At 38.6% G+C, this 23,393-nt stretch overlaps 1 protein-coding gene across 2 annotated transcripts in view; it reads right to left on the minus strand.

Annotated features, from left to right (window-relative positions):
• Window positions 1-23,393, minus strand: part of tspan4a (tetraspanin 4a) — a 130,301-nt gene that overhangs the window by 33,035 nt on the left and 73,873 nt on the right. For both annotated transcript variants that reach the window (XM_079338970.1, XM_079338969.1), the window contains 2 exons: window positions 15,360-15,551; window positions 4,398-4,472 (listed from right to left, as the gene is read on the minus strand). In XM_079338970.1, coding sequence (XP_079195096.1) covers window positions 4,398-4,472; window positions 15,360-15,551 — 267 coding nt within the window. The remainder of the gene's footprint in view (window positions 1-4,397; window positions 4,473-15,359; window positions 15,552-23,393) is intronic.

A 23,393-nucleotide genomic window follows, 5' to 3' on the forward strand; every position in this document is an offset into this window, starting at 1 on the left:
CGCTTTTTTCTCCTCTCAGGATTGCTGATCCAAAGATCACTGCTTCACTTAAAAAAGAGTACGCTTCAGCTCTGTGTGCTAACATATTGAGTCATTTGAGTCTGTTGAGGTGGTTTGTGATAGCTCGGGAGTTATTGGTATGTTTTAACAATGCCCATAAAATCTGATTTAAGATTTGTCTTTACTTTGTTGTCACCTCATTGAGGCTCTTCCGCTTCTAGAATCTTGAAGCTAATTTGCATAGTTTTTAATTTGCAGATAAAGTCTGGGAGTTCCTGCAGGAGATGTTTCAGTTTTGTATTGGCTTAGGGGCCAAAATAACACTTCACTTGTACAGTCTGCAAGATAGCTGACTTACTACTACACTGCAAGCAACGAAGCAGCTACTCTTAAACAAGTGGGCAGATTTACTACAGTACACTAAATTCATAAGCAGATATATCAAGACCAGCATGCAAATTGTACAAACAAGCATTGCATTAAAATGACTTGAAAAAATGAATCTGAGAAGCCCATTAACCTAACTCTAAAACTGAAGAATTATCAATGCACTGTGAGACTGTTAGAAGATCTTGATACCATGACTACTTCTACTACTCCCCCACCTCTGCTTCTGTCATAACGACTGCAACATAAATATTACAAATAATATCTTCTATGAGAACAAGATTGTTGATTGCTCCCTAAACCTTAGGCACAATATCGCTGGTGGTCTGCTGCTTTTATTTCTCCGTTTATTTTTGTCTGACGGGCTGATTTTCCCTTGAGGGGACGATAAAGCCAAGCAGACATGGCTGTAAACCCACACTGAGATAGCATAAAACACCCATGCATCAATTTTCAATATCACGCCGCTGAGTCAGAATCATTTTTATTCACTTTGACACTTTGAGTCTCAGTGGTTCCCCTAAAGTTAACCCCATAGGACCTTTTCATCATCCAAAGGAACTAACAAAGTGAAACAAACGGTGACCGTTTCAGCCGCATGGAAGATGTGTGAGCTGTTTGATGTCTCCTCCAGCTGCGTCACGGAGCTTTTTATCACATCTAAAGCAGGTGTAATAAACTGGACCACTGAGCGTGACCATCCCTGAAGCTTGAGAAGCAGTTCATCAACATGCACCTACTGCTGCACTCTGTTTAAGTTATGGCGTCTGGAGGGCTTTGCACACTGGAGGAATGGGAGCGGCTTGTATACTTTAAACTGCTGGACTGCTTCAAGGGAGTTACCATGGTGATGGAGTAGGCAAAATCAACTAATCAGCTACGTAACCCTTATTTGGAAGTGAGATTTGTTACAAAATTACTGTGGAACTGTTTTTGATCATATTGATCACTCTTACAAAAAAGAAAAAGCCATGATTTCTGCAGTACTATATAGTAACAGTAAGTCCAATAAAACACAGTTATATATAGATCCAAACATCTGTCATGCACAAGCATTTCTTTTCCCCGTCGTTGGTTAATTTCACGACAACAGGCATTCACTGGTAGTTTAATAACGAGCTCGAGCATTGTAGGAAATTGCAGACATAGATCTCATATACTATAATAAATTCAAATTAAACTACGAGGCAGTCATATTGATGCTTCTCTGTAAGCTCAAAACAAGGATTGCTTTGTTTAAAAAGTCTATCTGCTTTTCCCCAAATCACACTGCTTTGGCAAGGGATGGAGAGATCTGTCGAAGAATAATGTGTGTAAGAATAATGACAGTGACAATAAATGTTAAAGTTTAGTTCACGTACAAAAGTGGAAAATGTTATTTGCAACATAAAAGATGACCAATAATGTGAGATACTGCCGTTGTTCACTTTTCCAACAGTGACCAAACTCAAACATTTATAAAGTAAACAAGTCCCACGCTATTTGAAAAATGTCAATGACGGCACTGATAATGGCGACCCATTCTTCACTGTGAGATCTCCCTTGGTGCACCCACTCTGCTGATCATCTACCATCCGCAACTTTTTACTCTTTTGTTTTTCCTTCTGGTTCCTACTCCCCTCCTGGGTAGAAAAAACTGAATAATTCAGAGGCTGAATAATGGGGTGCACTAAGCATCAGGGAACACACATTTTCCGAGAAAGGTGAGGCGTGACTAAAGAAAACATTCATTAAAGGCTCTACACAAGAGGGCTGATTGGCTCATGGCCCAGTCCAGAAACTCTGATCAGGGCACACTACCATAGACAAAGTTGGATGAAAGTACAACACATTAGGCAATCACATAATCACCCCCCAAATGATAACAAGGAGATAAAAGCCTGTGCAAAGTAGAAGCAACTCCAAGGCCTATGGTTGCATATCTAATACAGACAGAAAGTGGGGGAAGTATCAAAGTAGGTTGTTATTTACAGAAACGTACAAAGGCATACAGTCAGCGTTGGCCTTGGTGTAAGTCTCTGGGGATAATGTTCTCTCTCCTAACACATGAATAATGTAACACAAGTGGTTTTGAATTTACCAATGATTTATGGTTGGGATCTATGCTTATTGTCATCACCTGTATCATGCAGTGGTCATTAAGGGCCTCTAGAGGAAGTTCTTTATACCATACATTATCTTCAGACGGCACCTGGGGATTTTTTAGGGAAGGAAAATATTACTTTATCTAAGGACACTTCAGTCTGTTGTACAGAATTCGATTATCCTTTTTCAGCACTAAATGGAGGCCAATTAATACAAACATTATCTCATGGTCTACACTGTATTCTGTAGACAACCAAAACATTATCCATCATGAAATCAACACTTAGAAACAGAGGCAACCAGAAACATCCTTTTAAAAGGCAGAAATCTCAAACATGACCAGGCTCTGGTGCTGCGAGGACTCGGCAAAGAAAGCATCAAAGAGTGGCATCTAAAGTAAAGAAGTTGACCTGTTCAACCAGCTGGGTATCTTTTTAATCCAAATCCACTCGAATATTGTCAAACAGTGACTTTTTAAATCTGAGGATTCACTCTTTATTCCATATCTATACACCAAATATCTGTTTTTTGCTGCTATTGAACACTGAAAAACAGTGTTTCAAAGATGTCACATTTTCTATAGACATATCTATTGCCACCTGACATTGTATGGTCTTAAAACAAATCAGTTAGTATTAGAAAAGAATTAACAGTTCAATCTACAATCCTTAGTGGCAGCCCTGTAATATGTTAGAAATGCTAATTTAATATGAAATTGATAAAGGACCAACCATGAAATGATACAAATGCAGCTGCTTATTCACTGCTGCTGGTCTTGTTTCTGCCTGTAATTAAATTTAAATAATTTGATTAAAACATAACAATACATGCTATGGACTTTTGATTCTATTATTGCAACACATTCAGGCTCTTTTGTTGTAAAATAATTCAACTCTAGTGTAAGAAGTGAAGATGTGAATAGAGGCAGCAGTGGCTCTCTATTAAAAGATAACAGAACAAAAACATTGTTTTAAGAGCTTAGAGGTTCTCTGGAGCCACTTGGACCATGATTAAAACTTTTTGAGTCATTCATAACATCAACACAGACTGAGAGGATGTAATTCCCTTCAGTGCTTTACTAATCTCACAAATACTCAAAGTCCAACTAATACCGGTTTTGAAGACATTTCTTTCTGTGTGTTTGATCGATGTTTAAGGACGGATAAAACATCATTGTCAAAGCATACACAGTAGTCCTAATGGTTCAATAGTTTTCAAATGAAAAAAACATTATTCTTATTTTAAATATGTCCAAACAAATAAAGACTACAGCCCTCAAAACATTCATTAAGATGAAGCTTGATGGGATTTTTTAAAAATGCCCTTTAAAAGCTTTATTAAAAGCTGACCTGAAAAGTGAAGGGATTACATATTCATATTAGGAGAGGGGCTGCTCAGCCACTCCGTCTCTCTTGCCTGACTTGTTTATTTAGGTGGGAAATCATCCAAAAATGGATGAGCTGAGATAAATTGAGATTTATTAACACAGAGAGGAAATTGTGGACAGATTGTATTTTTTCCGGTCACAGCCTTGAGATGTTTTCCTGAAGAAGTAAGTGTGTGTGTGTGTGTGTGTGTGTGTGTGTGTGTGTGTGTGTGTGTGTGTGTGTGTGTGTGTGTGTGTGTGTGCGTGTGCGTGTGCGTGTGTGTGTGTGTGTGTGTGTGTGTAAGCATAGAGCAAAGTCAAATCATTTTTATTAAACCAATATGCATGCAGAATGTCAGCTGCCATGCCATCTCCTTATTCAACAAACAACACTGCATGTAGCATCACCTGGATTCTGAGAGACATCATTTTACCCGCAAGCGTCTATCTGGAGCATCAGCAATCTGCATGAAGCATGAGGGGCTTTTCTATAGCCGGCTGATTCAGCTGCAGAACAATCACAGAATATATCATGATGAAAGCAATCAAGGTGTCTTACCTCGTCTTGGTAGATGAAGAAAAGCATGATGGACAGAATCTCCAGGAAGAAGATGAGCAGGAGGAGAATGAAGAACTACGGAGACACAAAGGGAAGAGAGAGAGAGAGGAGAGCTGAGTTATTTATCACTAAAATCATCAGCCAGGAGGAGACCACATGGTGGAATATAGGTATCTGTCTGTGAAGAGTGAATGTAGTTTAAATTGAAGGAGATGAAAAAGGCAGTAGACACCAGGGCGTGTGAGGGACTGAAAGGAAAAACGTAAGAAAGAAAATGTCATAAAGTGTCAAGGAGAAGGATTTGGGGAAGTGGGGGCGATCGAAGCGCTGCAGATCGTTCAGCCTCGATATGTCTAAGTGACAGGTCAAGAGAGCAGAGAGAGGAGGCGGTGGCACAATCACAGCCAGCAGGACAGACCAGGAGAAGTGATATACAGCTTTTTCTCTCCATCCACTTCTGAATTTGTAAAAAGAACCACATTTTATTTTCCTCTATCCGTCACCAGACCCTTTCCACTCAGTGGCTGGCGAGATGAGCTGCTTGATGGGCGATACATCTTCTCCATGTGAGCCCATGTGAACGCTTAAAACAGTTACGAGCTCATCCATCAGCCGCTCTGAGAGGACATGACTCAGGGCCTCACACATGGAAGTGACTGTCTGATCCAGGAAATGAGGACATATTTTGAGAGGCATGATGACAGAACGTTCCAGAGGGTCACACAAAGATCTCCATGAAATGGTTCTGGATAATCAATTGATGATGTTTGTAGACAAATACATCGACACACATCTATGCGGTGTTGCTCTGACGAAAAACAAAACTGGAAACGCAGCCTTGTAATGTTCTCGAGGAAAGGAAACGTCAGTGGGTCTGGCAATCATTAATAAAATATCTCCGGAACATTTGGATGATTTCCATAAAATGTCATACTTATATTTATATAAACATTTATCAATTCTGGAACTACAATCCCCATAATTAAGGGGATTGGGTCTAAATAGAAGGTATAATATAAATGTGGTCATTTGCTACAACTACAACTGGAGCACTTACGCAACAGGATCAGCAGACCATGTCCACAGACCAAAGAATGACTTCCTCACAGCTGCCTTAATAATAATAATTGAAGTTTCTTTGGCATGTTTTTAGATAAACACGTTTCTTTAGCTCTACGAGGATTTTTTTGGATGGACCATTATTTATAATGCTATCTCCAACAGTATGTTATTGTCTTGGTTTACGATGATTACAAGAAATTCTGTCAAACAGACGGCTGCTACCAAGGCTTTCTTTTAATCTTGTTTTCTTTTTTCTTTTCTTTTTTTTTAGAGTGATGCACAAAAAACCTAGGATCCTCTCAGAGGCTCAAAACAGATTTCATAAAAAGATAAAATTAGTTTTTCAGAGACATCATAGAGACATCCTTTGTGTATTACAGTCAATGCTTGAGAGTAGATGTGAGTGTTGCAAGTTCACAAGACTGGCATGGAGCAAGGCTGTCAGTCGCCCCTGAGGTCTCTTTGGCTGCACCTGCATGAATGAATCACTGAGCATGGATACACAGAAAGGTGAGATACAGACGCGCTAACAGCATATAGTCCATGGTGACTCATGCACTTTTGAAAAAAAGCTCTCAAATAAACTGTCTGAAATCAATTCTCCATTGTTCTGTCAGGCTTCATTGTCTGTGCTTTGTGCTGTGTGTTGTGAGGCCAACTTCCAAAGTAGGGTTTTTGACGGAAAAAATAAGCTTAACTGTGTATAAAATAGAAGCTTTCATGCTGTTAAAAAGGACATAATGTGAAAATACAATTCAGTCAAGTAAAGCAGCACATATTTTACATAACTCTGAATACTTGACATTTTCATATAAGGGTCGTCCCCAGACACCAGCAATATATGATTGCTATAAATAGAAAATAGTTCTGTTCCTAAAATACGTGTGACATATTGAATAATAGAGGCAGAAACATGCAGAGAGATTTGTACAAAATGGCATGTGCCAAGGTTGAAATTTGGACATTTCTTCAGTGTCAGGTATTTCTTGACCCGCTATGGCTATCTGAATGTTTCTTTTTTTCTTGTTGTGTGAGATTGAAGGGTCAACTGAGCAAGTACGCTGCTGAATTTAGATTATGTGTCTGGTCCAGAGTTCCAGAGGAGATTTGTGTTGCCAAAGGCACTTGAACCTTGCTATGTGATAAGTTTTTGCTAGTTTTTCCACTGCATTCATTCTTGGCCACTAAAATGTAGAGTTTGAAAGAAGCAGACACAATCCATGTGATAGATTCACAACTCTGACGTAATATCACTGGGTTGGATTCTTGGTCTTGTACAAAAAGCTGATGGTCCCATAATTCATCATGCTTACTAACCACTGATTGGCTTGGCTGTTTAATGGTCCAGGAAAACTGTCAATGGGCACGACACCAGAGCGTTCTGAAATGCTGAAAACACCAACAAATTGATCCCAAATCAAAGGTTTTGTCTTCCAGCAGAACATAAGGCTGTAAATGGAGCCATATGTTTCAGACTCTCCATGAATCAAATGTTCTATAATCACTGTAACAATCATAAAATATCTCAGGCTTTAGCTGCAGAGTTTTTATTTTATTTAGTTGCAAGTCTTTATCAGTATGTCATTGATTGTATGACAGGGTTTTGTTTCGCATATTTTTTGTAAACACCTGCCTGCTTCAGCTTGATTTAAAGTAGCTTGAAAAATATTATTATTTGGACTTGCTACTTTTTTGGTCATGCTTACTAACAAATCATTTCTGAGTCATCATATTGAAATTTTAATATTGATAGAGTCCTTTAAAAAATGATATGAATCAGTACAGTTTTGGTATGGTTTGTTTCAGTAAAGCCTGATCCTGTTTGCGTTTCCACAGACTGTGTCCTATTTGATAGACGGTGTGTAAGCCGATAGCCGTGTCAGCTCCGTAATAGCGTCACATCATAGCAGCACAACACAGTGTACACCACTAATAAATTTAATAAAGAAAAAAAAAAACCTGACAAAGTAAACAAAACCAACGATGAAAGACATCCAGCAATTAATTATTTCAGAGAAGGCTGTGTGCCACAAGGAGAAATACAGCTGAAAAATACTGGGTATTTAAATACAGTGGGCTTGTGTTTATCCTTTAGTGCCGCTGTTGCACAGGAAGTGACAATTATTTTGACCAATCAATGGATTGCAGTGTTAAGCACCACCTTTTAGGGTCGGAGCGATATACTTAGCAGCCCAAGAGAAAGGTATCAAAAAGTAGCTGACTACACAGTGATAAACATACTTCAATCAATTTCAACCAATCCAATTTTCAAGTACTTAAATTAGAACTCTCTAAATCTTACAAACCGACCCTTCAAGCTTTACATACTTTCCCTCTCTTCTTTGTTATGATTCCCCTCCCTGCTCTCTATGGCTTCTTGCTCTGCTGCTTCTCGTGGTTGTTCTCTGAGACAGTGCAACCACACCAAAGAGCAAAGGGACATTGTTAGGAATGGGAAACTGATTCTCACCATCATCTGGAAAACAAACAGACTCTTCCCCTGCGGCTTTCTGAATATTCTCCATTAATTTACTCCTAATAGGAAATGTAACTCCTTCTTTAGACCTCAGGCATTAGGCAGATTGAATGGGACTATTTAACAGCAGAAGACTGCTTTCAGCCATCTTAATACACTGAAAGAAAGCAAAGGAATTAACTCAGGGAATTTGTAGATGCAGGATTGAATGGGTTACTTTCATACATTAAAAGTAAATTATGAAAATCAATTTGTGAACTGTGTAGAAAGGCTAATGATGTTAACAGCAACAACAGAGTGCACATTTAGTGTAGAAGAATCATTTTGAGAAAACATTATTAATTGAACAGAACAGATGCAACCTCCCAGTCATTTTAATATTAACAAAGAACATGGAAACAGCTGGTGGTAAACAGGTCTCTTTCTCTGAGAAGGTAAAAAAGCTCTAATTGCACATAAAATATATAAAAAAGTGCATAACTTGTTTTAAATGACGTTGAGAAGGTGTCGCCTAACAAGGCTGTAACGGCATGCTTGTTTGTGTGACAGCAGACGGCAGAAATACATTTGCATCTGCTCTACAGCCTTAATAGAGGTAATTTGTATTTAAAGTATGGTTTGCATCGATGTACAGGGGTAAAGTATTGAACCTAAAATTGAAACTGTGTTTTTGTGTGTGCAGCAATGTACTTGGTGCTGCACTTTGATAAATTATTATAAACAAAGACTCAGATCCCATTACACAAGGAGCAAAAAAGGCTCAATATGTTTTTCCTGGATTGTCATTATTCAAACTGGAATCTGTTATTCTGTTTGCAGCAGTGGCCTCCAGCAGCAGAACTACAAGGAAGATTTATAGGACATCAGGAAAAAAGGAAAAGGAAGAGGGCTCTAAACAGGTTTTCTATGGAGGAAAATATTCAGCAGTTATTAAACTGTTGTCAAATGACATTTTCAATCTTATCGCTATTTACTGCCAGTGGTGGAAGAAGAGCCCACATTATTTGTTTCAGTTAAAGTGCCAATCGAACAAAAGTTTGCTTTTACAAGTAAACTCTGCATTATAATATCAGTAAAATGCTTTAAAAAAATCTAAAGTAAATGTTCTTGTTCTGCAGGAAAAGTTGAAATTCTTATAACACTATTCGATTATTCACAGGTCAAGCTAACTCAATTCATAAGCAGCGTTAAAAGGACTATGGAGCTAGTTTTAACTTCATATGCAGTTAGGCCAGTGGTTCCCAACCTCAGGGTCAGCCTTCTCCAAAGGGTCACACATAAACCTCACAGGGTCATGAATGAGAGAGAACATAAGAAAACACTGACTTATAAAACACTCATTTATATTCAGTTTGGACTCATATTTGCTTGACTTATGAAATACTGGCCAGTTGTACCTCCTCTTATATCAAAAGTTAACAGAGTCAAAAGTGTATGAGCTCAAAATGTACAGCAGAACCTCAAAAATGTACAGTAAGTTGCAGCGCTAAGTGTAAGTTCCTTCCACCGCTGTGCACTCACTGCATAGTGAGGAATCTATATATAAATCATCACACTTGTCAGTTTTCTGTATATGTAGCAGGAAGGCTGCTTTCATCCCTGACAACCCTCGCTTTATCATGTACTCACACACAGAGCGAAGAGAGAGAGATTTTTTTTAATCATCATTTCTTATCACCATGAAAACCCTGAGAAGTTCAAACCAGGAAAGATGTTCCTTGCTGCTACTTGTTCTGTGCATGCCAAACAGGAAACAGGAAGTATTTTCCAAATGGAAACCTCCAGGACTGAAAATTGCAATATGTGACCAAAAAATAGGCAGTTCCTTGAATGGCCTTTCGAAGCTGAATCTAATTTGGGTCAATCCTCGTTTGAGTAGTTGATGTGTTTTGAGCGTTTTCCATTCTTATGTAAGTTAAGTAAAATTGCTTGTTCTTGATTTCTTTTATGGAAAAAACTATCCATTACTTCCCTGTGCTGCAGCATCAGTCCTCTCACCAGAGACACGAGCGACTAACTTCTTAGCTTCTGGAGTTTAAATAATAAACAGCTACCATCAGAAATAGCATCTCACTCTGTTTGAAATACAATAGTTTACTGTCTAACTAGCATACTAATGAGTTATCCAAAAGCAAAAACACTACTTAGCTTTGATAACTCACTCACTTCTGGCTCCAGAAGACCAACATTGTTGTGTTAAAAAAATGCTGAACTGAAAAGCTGACACTTCAAAAAGGCATTTGACTAACCAATGGGTGACATCACAGTGGCTGTGTCCATTTATGTTTGTATTATCACTAGCAGTGTCTCTTAAACACTCCTCATGTTTTGTTGTTGTAGTCATGGCAGGCTGTTGTCCTGCTGTTTTTTTGTTCCATTGAAATTGATGTATTGTGACATTTAATTAGCCTCAGCTGGTCTGTATTAAAACTGACTTCAGGAGGGAACAAAAACCTGCAGGACACAGAGAGTTCTCAAGGACCAGAATAGAGCTCCCCTAGGTTAAGCTTTATTTATTTGATTCTTTGAAGTATTCTTATGCTTGCTGCTTGTTCTTTTGCAGGGAGCACTGAAAACACGCGTCCCTAGAGAAAGTTATGATGTAATATTTACTCAACTTTCATGTACCTGAAGCACACTAGCTTTGGATTAGTCAGATTGCACACATATACACATAAATAATCTATATGACACACTCCCCAGCCTTGCTTGCATATATACAGATGTTATTTATTTTATGTCTTGTTTGGCCAGCAGTGCTGATAGCCCCTGTTCAGCAGAGATTGATGCCTTAGCAGGTCTGCAGGATGAGAACTATAATCAAACTCCTGGCACAGGGATTGATTCCTCCATGTTCATCCATGCTGTGATTTCCTCACGGAGTTAAGGCTACAGCGTTCTTTGTGTGTTTTGACAGTCCAATATAAGACCGGTGAAGCAGCAATGTCAGGAGCACAATCCTCCAGCACCTCCAGAATCAATACCTTCTGGAATCCTGCTGCCAGGAGTCGAGATGGAGGGAAACCTTTGAGGTTATTCACCTGTTCTTTTGATGTGGTGGGTCTAATCATTAACAGTCTCTAAATCTCAGCCCTGCTCTCTGTTAACAACCTTCTTCCATTCACACGACCGTGTCCTCACCTTTCACACTAATTTGGGAGCAGATCAGGTCACAGACCCACCACACCTCCTCTGTGCCCTCTGACTTGCATTAGTATTGACCGACAGTACTCACCGGTGCGAAACATGACTTTAATTACCCATTACCCTGATGAAAATGTTGTCTCCACATGCCTCTTATTTTCTGTTTGAAAAGACAGTGCAGTGGATTTTGTTCTAAAATGTAGTTAAGCATGGGAGTGGAGCATGGTAGAGTAGGTCATGTTTATAAGTGCGCATGAAGTCACCTCACTCCACCTCCTGTTCACTTCCTGGATGCTTCATTCAAATTAATTGTATTGCTTCATTCTGATAGGAACACAGACATCCTCTTTTCGATCAAAGCCTTATTTTCAACAATATAATTTAATACGAGGAGGGTGTACTTTCCAGTCATTTTGATGTTGATTTTTCCTGTTGTAGCCAAGTAGCTTAGCTTAGCATGAGGATAGAAAACAAGAAAGAATGTCTGTATCAAAGGTCACTAAATCTGCCTTCCAGCGCCACTGAAACTCATTAATTAACACAATCGTGCAGTAATGACAACACATGGTTTTATAGGGTCTGAATGTGAGGCTCCACTTTTGGACCTGCTGCAGTTACTTCCTGATGTGTTGTTGGTTGCCTGGCAAATCACTAATAAGATAGCAGTCCAATTAGGTTCTGCTTAGGAGAAGAAGACAGCCTTAGTAACTGCATATGAGAAACACTTTGTTGGTATAATTGGGAGCAAAACTCTACACCATAGTTACAAAAGTTAACAAAAGTTAAAGACCACAATTAGAAACTTTAGTTTAAAAAAATGTTTGATCAGGTTAATATACTCAGTGTGACTGCAGCAGACAGGATTGGATTTTATACACAGTGATTGGATCTTTGTGAACAAAGTGCACCTCAGAACTCCTATTCAACTTTTCTGCTTCAGTTGGCAAGATTGTTTCTGTGCTTTCCCTCCTTTGCGATCGAAGAACTAGATTTTTCTTAAAAAAAAAAAAAAAGAAGCCTTGGATGAACTCCAACAGTCACTCAATATTGTCTATGCAGAAAGAAACAGGACTTCTTCCAGCATCACGCACACCTGAAATACCTTCCTACATCGTTTTCAAAGTCGTTTGATCTAACTTTGGCAAAAAAATGTACAATATGTAGCTGCATCAGAGAATCTTCAGGGGTTTTAAAGGCCTCTTTTTTCCAAACAAATACAAAAACCACATTCCTTTATGAGGTTTCAGTTTGATTTCTTCAGCAACACTCCTGCCCTAAAGATCATGAGCAAACAGACTGGCCGTTCATGTCAAAGCTCAAAGAGTCTTTGAGGCTATTCAAAGCACAAAATGCAAAAGCTTATTTTGAGAACTGTAAACCAGTAACTGTTGCAAATGAGTAGGCACACAAAAGGCAATAGTACGTGTTTCAGCACAGAGCAACAGTACTCCCTCAAACATATCACAGGGATGCTTCAATCCTCAGCGTCCCTCATCAGTGATCAACATAATAATTAGCCCTGAATCTTGAAGGCAGAGAAGTCTTTTCTTATCTCCGTGCAGAACAGTTCACTCTGTCACTCATTAAAGCAGACTTATAATTTGCCCGTTCTCATTATATTGACACAGTACTGGATTCGGTCTGGTCACTGTCGGGGAAATGTCATGGATCATACTAATGATCGACACTGAGACTTTTTCCCACAGAGCTCATAATTGCTTCTTCCTGCTGTGCCATTTTTCTAATGATTAATGTTATTTCCCCCCCTGACAGAATTATTCTTTGTGATAAATGCTGCACAGCGTTGTGGCCTGATTACATCAGCTTTTGTTTGTTTATTAATCATCAATCCTGTCAGGAGCTGGGGGTTACACTTTATCAGGTATACCTAGTTTGAAATAGAGGCTGTAAGCACAAACTTTGCTCAAATTAGAGCCTAAAAAAGTTTGATACTTGATGTCAAACACTCCCTGTGGCCTGATTTGCATGTAAGTGAGCATAACTATCTCTTTTCTCATGGCAAACTCAGGTTAGTCAAGGTGCAGAGTCCTCTGCTGGAAAAATACCCAATTAAAATTCAACATGACGTTTAGAGACGTTTGATTTTTAAATTTCCTCCATAATTTTGACTTCTGTCCACATTAGCTTCATATTTACATTTCACTGGAGGAGGATCATTGCAGCACCATTTTCAGAACTTCTTTATTTGTTGATAGTACTACTTTTTAATTGTGCTACTAAATTGCATAGGTGGTGGTTTGAAAAATGTGAACTGTTGTTTCACATATTCACTGCAGGTTAAAAAAAATAACTATAAAAATTTAATTGGTGGAGAAATCACAACCCATAAATATTTATCATATTAATTTTTATTTTTTTGCAAAATAAATCTCCAATCACACACTTCCTCCTAATTAGGTGGTCTCTCTTTGCTCTGCCTTTGCTTTGCTGTATATACCAGTGCTGCACTTAAATCCCTTCACCAGCCCAACATCCAGCTGCAGGTGCCGCGGGGGTTTAAGATTTAATGTCATCACTCCACAAATTCTGCATGTTAAATAAATCTGCAAGGAGTGATGAGGTTGGCGCCTCGACGTCAAACACTAAATGTGATCTTCTGTAGTAAAAATATCTCAAGCAATGCAAACGTTAGTTGTCTGACTGAACTACGAGAAATCATGCCATGACAAACTACAGTATCTGCCCTGGTTATGATTACCGGTACACTTAAGTCACTTGATAAATAAAGGCATTCTCTACTATATGACTCACAATAAGTGGTCACGGTCATGAAGCGGTGCTCTCTTCTGTGATTACAGTGTTGGTGTCAATACTTCAGGATGACAGACATCAGCCGAATGGCAACAATCAAAACAAACAAGATTTACTACGAAGAATGAAAATCCTCTCTAAACATGAATGGAAATACAAACAGAGCTAATGTGTCAGCAGGGGTTCCATGTTCAAGGAGGTCAGGGTCTCTGACAACAGGGCTGGAAACCCAACTGACCCAAATACTGAGGAGGAGTTTTCCATTATGAGGCATACAGTTAGAAACACATTTTTTATTTAAACTGCGAGACTAGATCATTTGTATTCTCCATTTGGTTTCACATCTATGTTAGGCTTTTTTTATTACTGTCATTTACTTATTTGAACTATTGAAACAGTGTTTCTCTGTATTTCAACATGTTTGCATGTTTTTAATATTCATGAAAACAGATTTGGATGACAGTATTTAAAAAACAAGGCACATCGGTATACAGTAAGCATTCAAGTTAAAAAGTAAAGTAAAAAAAGTAAAAAAAAGTATAAATAATAATTAATGTGCTTCTGTAGCAGTTGTAAACCTCTAAAAACTTCAACCAATGTCTGCACAGTCACGCCTCCCTGTCTCCCTGCCTGTTCTCTACCCCATGCATGCATGAGCCCACACTCCGCTTCTGGACCCATGGAGCTTGTGCAAGTGAGGGGCGTGGCTTTGGAGGGAGCACAGAGAGTGCAGACAAAGCAATGAGGGAATGCTGCTGTCAAAATCATGCTAGATGTAATAACCAACCCTGCCTTTAATAGAGGACAATTTGGCTTCGATAGAGAAAAGCATTTAAATTTTGTCAAAAAATGTGTTAAAAAATTGTTTATACTTTCAGGGTCGTATCATTTTTATGTAATCTGTGTTAGTCTGTAAAACTCACATTGGTATAAACCATGAAAATGCAGAGTAATCATCAGTATGGTTTTTGATTGTCAGTAAGAGATTAAAACCTTTATGTAGACACAATTTACATAATATAGGAACAAGTCTAACAATCTAAAAACAATGCAACAACTGCTCACCCATTCTGTATTTAATCAAGAAGCATGTCCTTAGATATGTTAACAAATCAAATTGTAGGGTTTTCTCATTACTGTCCTATACTTTCATCTTTAGGGCGATAGTGATTACTGAAACTTATAATTACTGTGCAGTCCCGCTCGCCGTTTATCACAAACAATCCTTACATGCTAATTGAAAGAGTGGTTGTGCAGATGATATTTTTCTCAACCAAACAACAGCTGTGATTGTAAAAGCTTTGACGAAATTGATACAGTGAGAATCCTCAGTGTATCTTAACAATCAGTCAGAGAGTAAATAAGATATCTTGCTCGATGAGAATGGGGAGATGTTGATGTTTTTGTAACGTCAATAACCGAGTGTACAAGCATGTGGGGTCATAACATCAGCACAACCTTTAGAATCAGCCATTGCATCAAAAAGTCTTTTATGCAGAATGTCTTACCGTGAGCAGCAGAGGACGGCTCTCCTTGACAGCTCCCACACAGCCCAGACAGCCAATCACCATGATGATTGTCCCCACTGCGATGAGCAGGTTGGCTGCCGACAGGGAGGGAAGGGATGATGACAGGGTGGCAAAGTTTCCCTGGGTCACTGAGAGCCAGACTCCCACCCCCAGTATGCCACATCCTCCCAACTACAAGGAGAAACACAAACAGGCATAAAGCCGTCAGTGTGCAAACAACAAAGTCAAACTCTCACCCGAAACATCAACATAGTCAAACGTGGTGGTGCATACAAATGTGGTCAACCTTTTTGTGGCTTTCGGTTTGATTTTAAAATGCATGCAAGTGAGGGTGTGTCAGGTTGAAGAGGGAAAACAAAAAAAAAAGGCACATGTCAAATACTCAAAAAGCTGCGACAGTCAGAATAAAGGATGAACAGAGGAGACAGAGAAAAACAACACAAGCCTTTTAAAAAACAACCAAGTGTAGATAAAAAGTTGTGTTGAGGAAAAATGTTTATTTGCTTTTTCTGCAGAGAGTAAGTAACAAAATATATTTACTATCACGTCTGTCGCGCCCGTTTAAAGCGACAGTCTGCAGCTTACTAAGTAAGCTTAGCACAACCACATGAAACAGGAGTAAACTGTTATCCTGAGGCCTCCTTTAGTGTATGTGGAAAAGTAAAAAAAAAAAAAAAGATAAACTGTGGGTTAGACAGTCAAACACTTTTGATTAATGAAGCACAAAATCAAACAGAAATTACATTAATTCATTTAAAAAGAGCAAGTCCAGACTTGTACTGAAGGGAAGTGTTAGGCTTAGTCCATACCTGGGCGGGTATTTTTGTACAGCGCTGTCCAAAACCAATGAGATTGGTGCGATTGCAGACGCAGTTAAACTATTACTGGTGTTAATGTTGCTAACTGGACTTTTTACATGCTAACACATGACATACACAGTTGCTCCTCCACAATGTTGACCAGCAGAGGTGCCTAAATGATCAACTTTGTTGATGAAATGGTCATTGCAGAGGAATGACAAGAAACTTTTAGTTTGTCAAGGACATCGTTTTTGACTGCCCCCCGGGGGACAAATAAAGTTTTTTTTTTAATTGAATTGAATTAGCATGCTTGTGACAGGCGTAACGTTGCACTTCGTGTTTGGATGTGGAGTAGGCCTGAAGCTAAAACTTTTAACAGGCAGAAACCTCAAACAGCACCAGACTCCATGGTGAGCAGCCCTCTAGCACAAACCTGACTGCAAACCAATGAAGAAACTCAAATCAGAGTTATCTTCAGTTGAGGATCTGATGAAAGAAAATAATCAAACTATGTTATGACCAATTGTTTCCTTCTTATTCCTGTTTCCTTATTATACAGGATGGTACTAATAAAGGAGAGAGAACTGTGAATATTTAACTCCAAGGACGAACCTGAGGCTATTTAATTCATCAGAAAATGTTGCTGAATGTCACGATGCAACATTACATAAACTTAGATTTTTTTTAAAAAAACCACTTATGACAAACAGGAAGTCATTAGCATATAACTGCACCTTACAGTATGTTTGTTTGACTGCTTTGGTATCATGAAGAGGGCTCAAAGACCAAACTGTTTATGAGTATAATAAGTTCTGACATAAACAGGAATAACTTAAGATCAATCAATCTGTCAGTCATTCAGATTTATTTATAAAGTACCTTCAAAAATAGCAGCAGCTGACCAAATTTGACAGTACTGTACATAACGAGCACTATCATGATAAAAGGAAAGGCACATAAGCACAAACACAGCATATAGCAAGAAGGTGGATCACTCGAGTGCTCGATCGATCCCTGGAGGGAAAGACCATTTAAGGCTTAAAGAAACAAAGAGGGCAACCTTAAATCATCCAAAAGCATATGTGACACCAATAAAGAGAGGTGAGTATAAATGATCAGCTGTCTCTTTCTGGAGTCAGTCAGAAACATTTTGGACAAATTATAGGTAGGACAGGAATAAGTGACAAATACCAGCATGTACAGTTACTTTTCTGAATAAAATCAGGATTAAGGTTTTCTTAATTACTAAACCATTTTAAAATAGAATTCATAAATAGTTTGATGCTTAAAGACACTTTATTTTAATATGTTTTTGAACATTTAAAAGCCATCCAGCATGCTATGTCTTCAGTTAAATCTCTGAATGAGTCTGGAACTTACTGATTTTGGGTTCAGAGGGAGATTGAGCTGAGTGTCATCAGCATAAACAGATGTTTGTCTCTAGTTGATTTAACCACAACTGCAGCATTCAAATGGAGAATTATTACCTTGAGTCTTGTGGTAAATAATCTGATTTGTCAATAGGAATGAACTAACTCAGGACAGTAACGCCAATGATCAAGACAATTAAAATGGCATCAACAGTTTTGTAGCTAATACCAGACTGTAAATGTTGATGGACGAAGCCTGAGTGACAGCAGCCATCTGTTATGGCAGGGGGCTCTGGAGGCTCATCAACAGTTCCCGCCATGCTGGAAATACTGTCTCACCATAATTGTCAGATAACGACAGCCCATTTTTACTTTGATTAATGCTGACTAAGCATCGGTATCAGCCCTGAAACCAGATGGCATTTATCCAGTAAATTAATTTGATGATGTTGCAACTTTTCCCCTTAAAAAAACTCTTAAAGTACCTTTGATATGAAAGGTCATTTTTAAAAGTGTCTACCGTTGGTACGTTGTGTGGCGTTTGTGTTTGGCTTTTGTTAAGAGACTGCACCACTGCATATTTAAAGCAGGCTGGAATAGTGCCTGTGGCAATAAAAGGATGAAACAAGGGTTTCTCTCTGTAACATAAGAGCTATAGATTCTGTGTGATGGTTATCTTATTTGTTTTTTAATGAGGACTTTTTTTTATCTTTCTTATGTATCATGGAAATTCTCTGCACTCGTGCTGACACGTTAGCATGTTTACCAAATGGTCTTGCATAATTATATTGGTTACTTAAATAGATGCCTTTGAACATTGTTTGCACACAATTAGCATATTCAGTTATTAATACGTATGCATTTAAATTCATATTCTGGTCTCACACAGTTAGTCTGCTTGACTTTAACACCAGAAACAAACAGAGACACACCAGTTTGGTCAGAAGCAAACTGAGCGCCTTCTTTTGAAGTGGACTTGGCTCAGTTGTTTCGTCTGCACCAAAATTCTACTGACAGTTTCTGGCAATTAGCAAGCACGCACGCACGCACCAGAGTCTGCTGGGACCAATCTTATAGATGTTATGGTAGATGGAAGTCTCACGGGGATTAAATTGTAAAAACAGAAATACTTTCATTCAACTATTATCTGTAACCAATAACCCTAATCAGTCAAAATCTCTATTTATTATCCAATTTTAATTTTTTTAAATAATTATTTGTACTAAAGCAGAGTTCATCGATAAAGGAAATGTCTTTGGTTACATTTCTAGGTTTAGAACTTGGGAAATATTCGAGTTCACTGACAGTTTCTTACGGTATCTACCTCGACTGTGGCAGACTGTTTTTTTAGGAGAATTTCAGGACTGATTCTGAACTGATTTGTTTGTTCACACATGTACTTCACAGCTGGAGACTGTCTCTGTCAGACAGGAGGAGGGGTTGCTGGGTCTCCTGAGGCAATACATGATGTCAAAAGAACAACGTGGAAGTAAAGGATGAAGTGGCGGAGTCTGCTATACTATGCTATGTTGAGAATATATGTCTTCACATTGACGCTTTGTGTCATTCGACAGCATCATGCTATCAACAAAACATACTGGCTAGGGTGACCATATTTTGACTTCCAAAAAAGAGGACACTCGGGACGGCCATGAGACACAAATTCAGACAGGCTTCTCAGAGGTCTATGATCATGATTTATTATGCCTCAATGGTGCAAATGTAACTTCTGTAATGAAATCAAATGAAATATGTAACTACCAGTAACAAAATACTAGCTCTCCTTTCAAATAAATAATGTGAAAATATGAACTCTTTGTGTTAGAAAATCCATCTTTTAATATCTCCCTTTTCAAGGTAACAAGATAAATAATAAATTAGAAAAAATGCTCACAAAAATACTAACTTAACAAACAAAAATGATCTACTTTTAATCTTTTTTTTGGTCTTATTCATCCTCCTTGTCTGCCCATCCATATTTTCTGCAGAACTGGTCTTTCCCAGCAGTTTCCAGTTGCTCAACAAATAGGCACAAAAGTCTTTGCAAGACATCTCTTTGCTGTTGCTGTGTAGCTGCTGTAGTGTTTTACAGTGTTTTTGTAGTTCATCTGTGAAGCTGCACTTACGCTTCGGCATTTTGTGTGCAATCAATGCTGCTCCACTGTCAGCTCTGTTGCCGCTGTCTGCTGTTCCCTGTGAATGTGCACGTCGCAGAGCAGCCCACAAAGCAGCCTCGAGAATTACGTCACGCAACGAAGTAGCTACCGTAGTATTTTGCGCCGGTCAATTTAAGTACAAACTTGATGGTTCCATGAAAGACAGTGAACCCCGGACATTTTCATGATTTTATAAAAAAAAACCCGGACGCCCCGGACAAGACGTAAAAAGTGGACATGTCCGGGCAAAAGAGGACGGTGGGCACCAATCGCAGGGGTGAATACTCCTGATTATATAATAATCCTCACATACACTCACCCTGACTTACTGTAGGAAATATACTCGGGGGCTGGAAGGAGAAACTGTTCCGAGTGAAAAATGTGGCTGTTTTCGTTCACAAATGCAGCTTGATTGTTATGCCATAGTCAAGTTGATTGGGGAGGACAATTGCCTACACAGTGCAGAGCATTGACTCCAGAGACAAGCTTTACATGCACGGTCCCAGTTCTGTCTGTTGTTACCTTTAGGCAACAAAAGCACTTTGGTTGGGGTTAAAGATAGAATATGTTTTAGCGATCACGCTTTCTTTAATGATTCACGTCTGTGCTGAAGTTTCTTGACTTAAACCAAGATGACAGTCTTTCCCCTGATAATGACCAAGCGCTACCAGCAACTAAATATAACCAGAACATTTTGATTATGTGGTACACAGCTACTACAGGCAGTTACTGTATTTGCAAATAAGATGTCTTGGAGAGTACAAATAAACATGTTATAATTGAAGTATTTCCTATTGTGTTCAGTATCAACATGATATGAAGTTGCGTTTCTAGACGTTTCCTCCCTATGTTTACTGTATATAGTTAACCTGCTCTGCATGATGTCCCAGATGAGTTGAACTCTACAAACCAGAGTTTGTCTCATTTGGAAATATCTTATCTAATCTTATTGCCCTGCATTTCTCATAATATTTCAAAGTAAGAATTTGTGAATTTCCCACTAAAAGAACTGAACTGTGATATTACAGCAATTACCACCTTTATTAAAGAGATTGGCTTTTTGATATGCAAGACCATTTACAGTCTGTTGGGGTCTGTATTTGAAGAATTCCTGCTCTGGGAGGATAATTGTTTTATCCCTGGAGTCCATAAACTGCTTTGAATTTCTCAAAAACAACATCATGTTTGCCTTGAGAGGAGCACAATGATAGTTGGAGAGAAAAACAGAAACACATTTCTGATGCACATTAGTAAAGACTTAAAGATTTATCTATTGGAAACATCCATGCACTCTCTAACCAGCATCTCCCCAGAACTCCCAGCGGCCAAAGATTTACACAGCTTCATACGTGATTATTGTTCTCATCCCAAACTTTTCTTTCTATTTCCAGCTTGAGATCTTATTTAATGAGCTTTTGAGCCAGAAGTAGGCCAAGACAGAAATAAGAAAGCACTCATATAAGGCACCATTCATGAAGGCAGGTTTCTGTTCAGTCTCCGGCTTGGCTGGAAGATTTCAACTGCTCTCACATTAAGAGTCTTTGGGTCACTGTCACTCACAAAGGACCCTTATTATGCCCCTGAGTATACATTATTCTCTAATGAAGATTGGCCATAGTAAGAGGGTGAAGGATGAAAATGGGAAGCAAGGGATTTGATGGTTCTTAACATTTGAAGTCAGATTGTTAAGCTCATTTGGAGAGAAGTATATAACCACTTGGGTGCATGGGGTTACACTCCACATATATAGAGAATTGTAAACTGCATGGACACATTTCTTCAAGAGTTATCAACCAGAGACAGATTCATTCACTGAAGAAAAAGGCAGAAATAAAGCAACGTGCTACAAATGTGATTAACTGAGAACTTTCCATTGCAAGCTTCATTCCGTTAATGTTAATAATAGAAACAGAGCCATATGTTTAGCATCTGGTGCACAAGAGGAAGAAGTGCAATCAATGATGATTGTTTTCTGTTCTTGTGAAGGCAGCATCAGTAAATGAAGATGTGTTTATCCCGAAATTCATATTTCCTGACAATTGCTCATGCACATAGTTGAGTATGAGTTTAAATGCCTTTGTGGGCATAATAACAAGGTTTTATTTCATTTTTTCACTTCCACTTCGAACCATTGTTTTAAAATATGCCTGATCGACCAATCAGTTTACTTTCAACAAGAATCCACCAAAGGCCTTGTGTGATCAACAACTCCTCATATCACCTGTATCTACGTTTTTTTTTGTCTTGCACAAATATTACTGTGTGTATAGTCAGTTTTCTTCAGCAAAACTTCCTTTTGTTGTATTGGAGAAACCACAGTAATTAACGGGTTGAGCAGAACTATCCACACTGGGTTTTTTATTATGACAAAATGCTGATTAAAAGGCATCCATGAACAATTTATGAACATGTGCAGTACATTCTGTACTCCTTGCAATGTCTATCAAGATTATCTAATTACTACATTGACACTACAAGTCTATTAGCACTCTGATCGGAAAGCAATTATAAGTCCTGGAGAATACATGTTATTATAATAAGTGTATGTTTAAGGTCACACTTCTTATACATACATGAATTACATGTGAAACTCTGGGAGTTAGTGATGAGCCAAGAAAAGATTTTCATGGATGGCACAGGGAGGAGTGTGAGTTTTCATTCTTCATGTTTTATTTCTCTTTTGATGCTTTGATGTACAAACGATTTGTGAGGTTTGTCCCTGAAGAGTGAATTCTGCCCCTTAAACCTGCTCTACACTCTGGTGATAAAGTCTGGAGGTTGTTGGTTTACATATTTTTTACACTTGATCTAATTTGACCTCACAGCGCTTTTTTATTTATGAAAATGTTTTAAAAAATCAGGCAGGTAGGAGGTTTGGATGTGAGCCCCTCTCGACTGATGTATTACAATCAATGATGGCCACATGAATCATGATCCTGAGGCAAGGTTTTAACCTATATTCCTATGAGAGGCTTATTCTGAAATGTGAAGGTCTTGGTTCAAGCTATTCACTTGATGAGTAAATTATCAATATAAGAACTGTGACTCCTGAATTTGTTATAAAAGCACTTAATGTTATTTTTCTTCACAAATGATCTCTGCATGGTTACAAACACCTACAGAAATGCTGGTCTTTGTTTAGAGAAACCTGGCTTTGATTGATTGTAAAGGATGAGTACCAGAATCCATTACTAATATTGTACCATATTGTAATATTGTATTGTTACAACACAAATGATAATTATGCCTATTTTGATATTCGCTCAGAAGTGAACCTCTCTCTCACTGTGAGCCCTGCCACCATGTGGGGTAAGAGAGAGAGCCCCGCCCACTATGGGAAGCTGTGTAGACATTATAACAGAGTGTTGCTGAAAGAGTTGAACTGAGGGAGAACAAACAGACTCTGTAAACAAAGGAAGACACTTTCTATGGCCTACAAGAAAAACCTGGAACTCAGTCAACTTCGGGAGTCATACTGTCTGTTGAAATTGATCGCAGAGTCTTTTTTTCAGGTGTTAATTAGCACTTATCTGCTGCTGTCTCTGCTGCACAGATCCCTGCTCGGGAAACAGGAAGGAAGAGGCAGGAGAAGTGTGGAGACAGGAGAGGAGGTATGAAAGATGAAAGAGGTGTGTCTAAAGGGAGCATTTGTTTAGGACTGAATATCTGCTCTAAAAGGTGCACAGT

This window comes from Symphodus melops (genome assembly GCF_947650265.1).
Source record: "Symphodus melops genome assembly, chromosome: 3".
Lineage (NCBI taxonomy): Eukaryota > Metazoa > Chordata > Actinopteri > Labriformes > Labridae > Symphodus > Symphodus melops.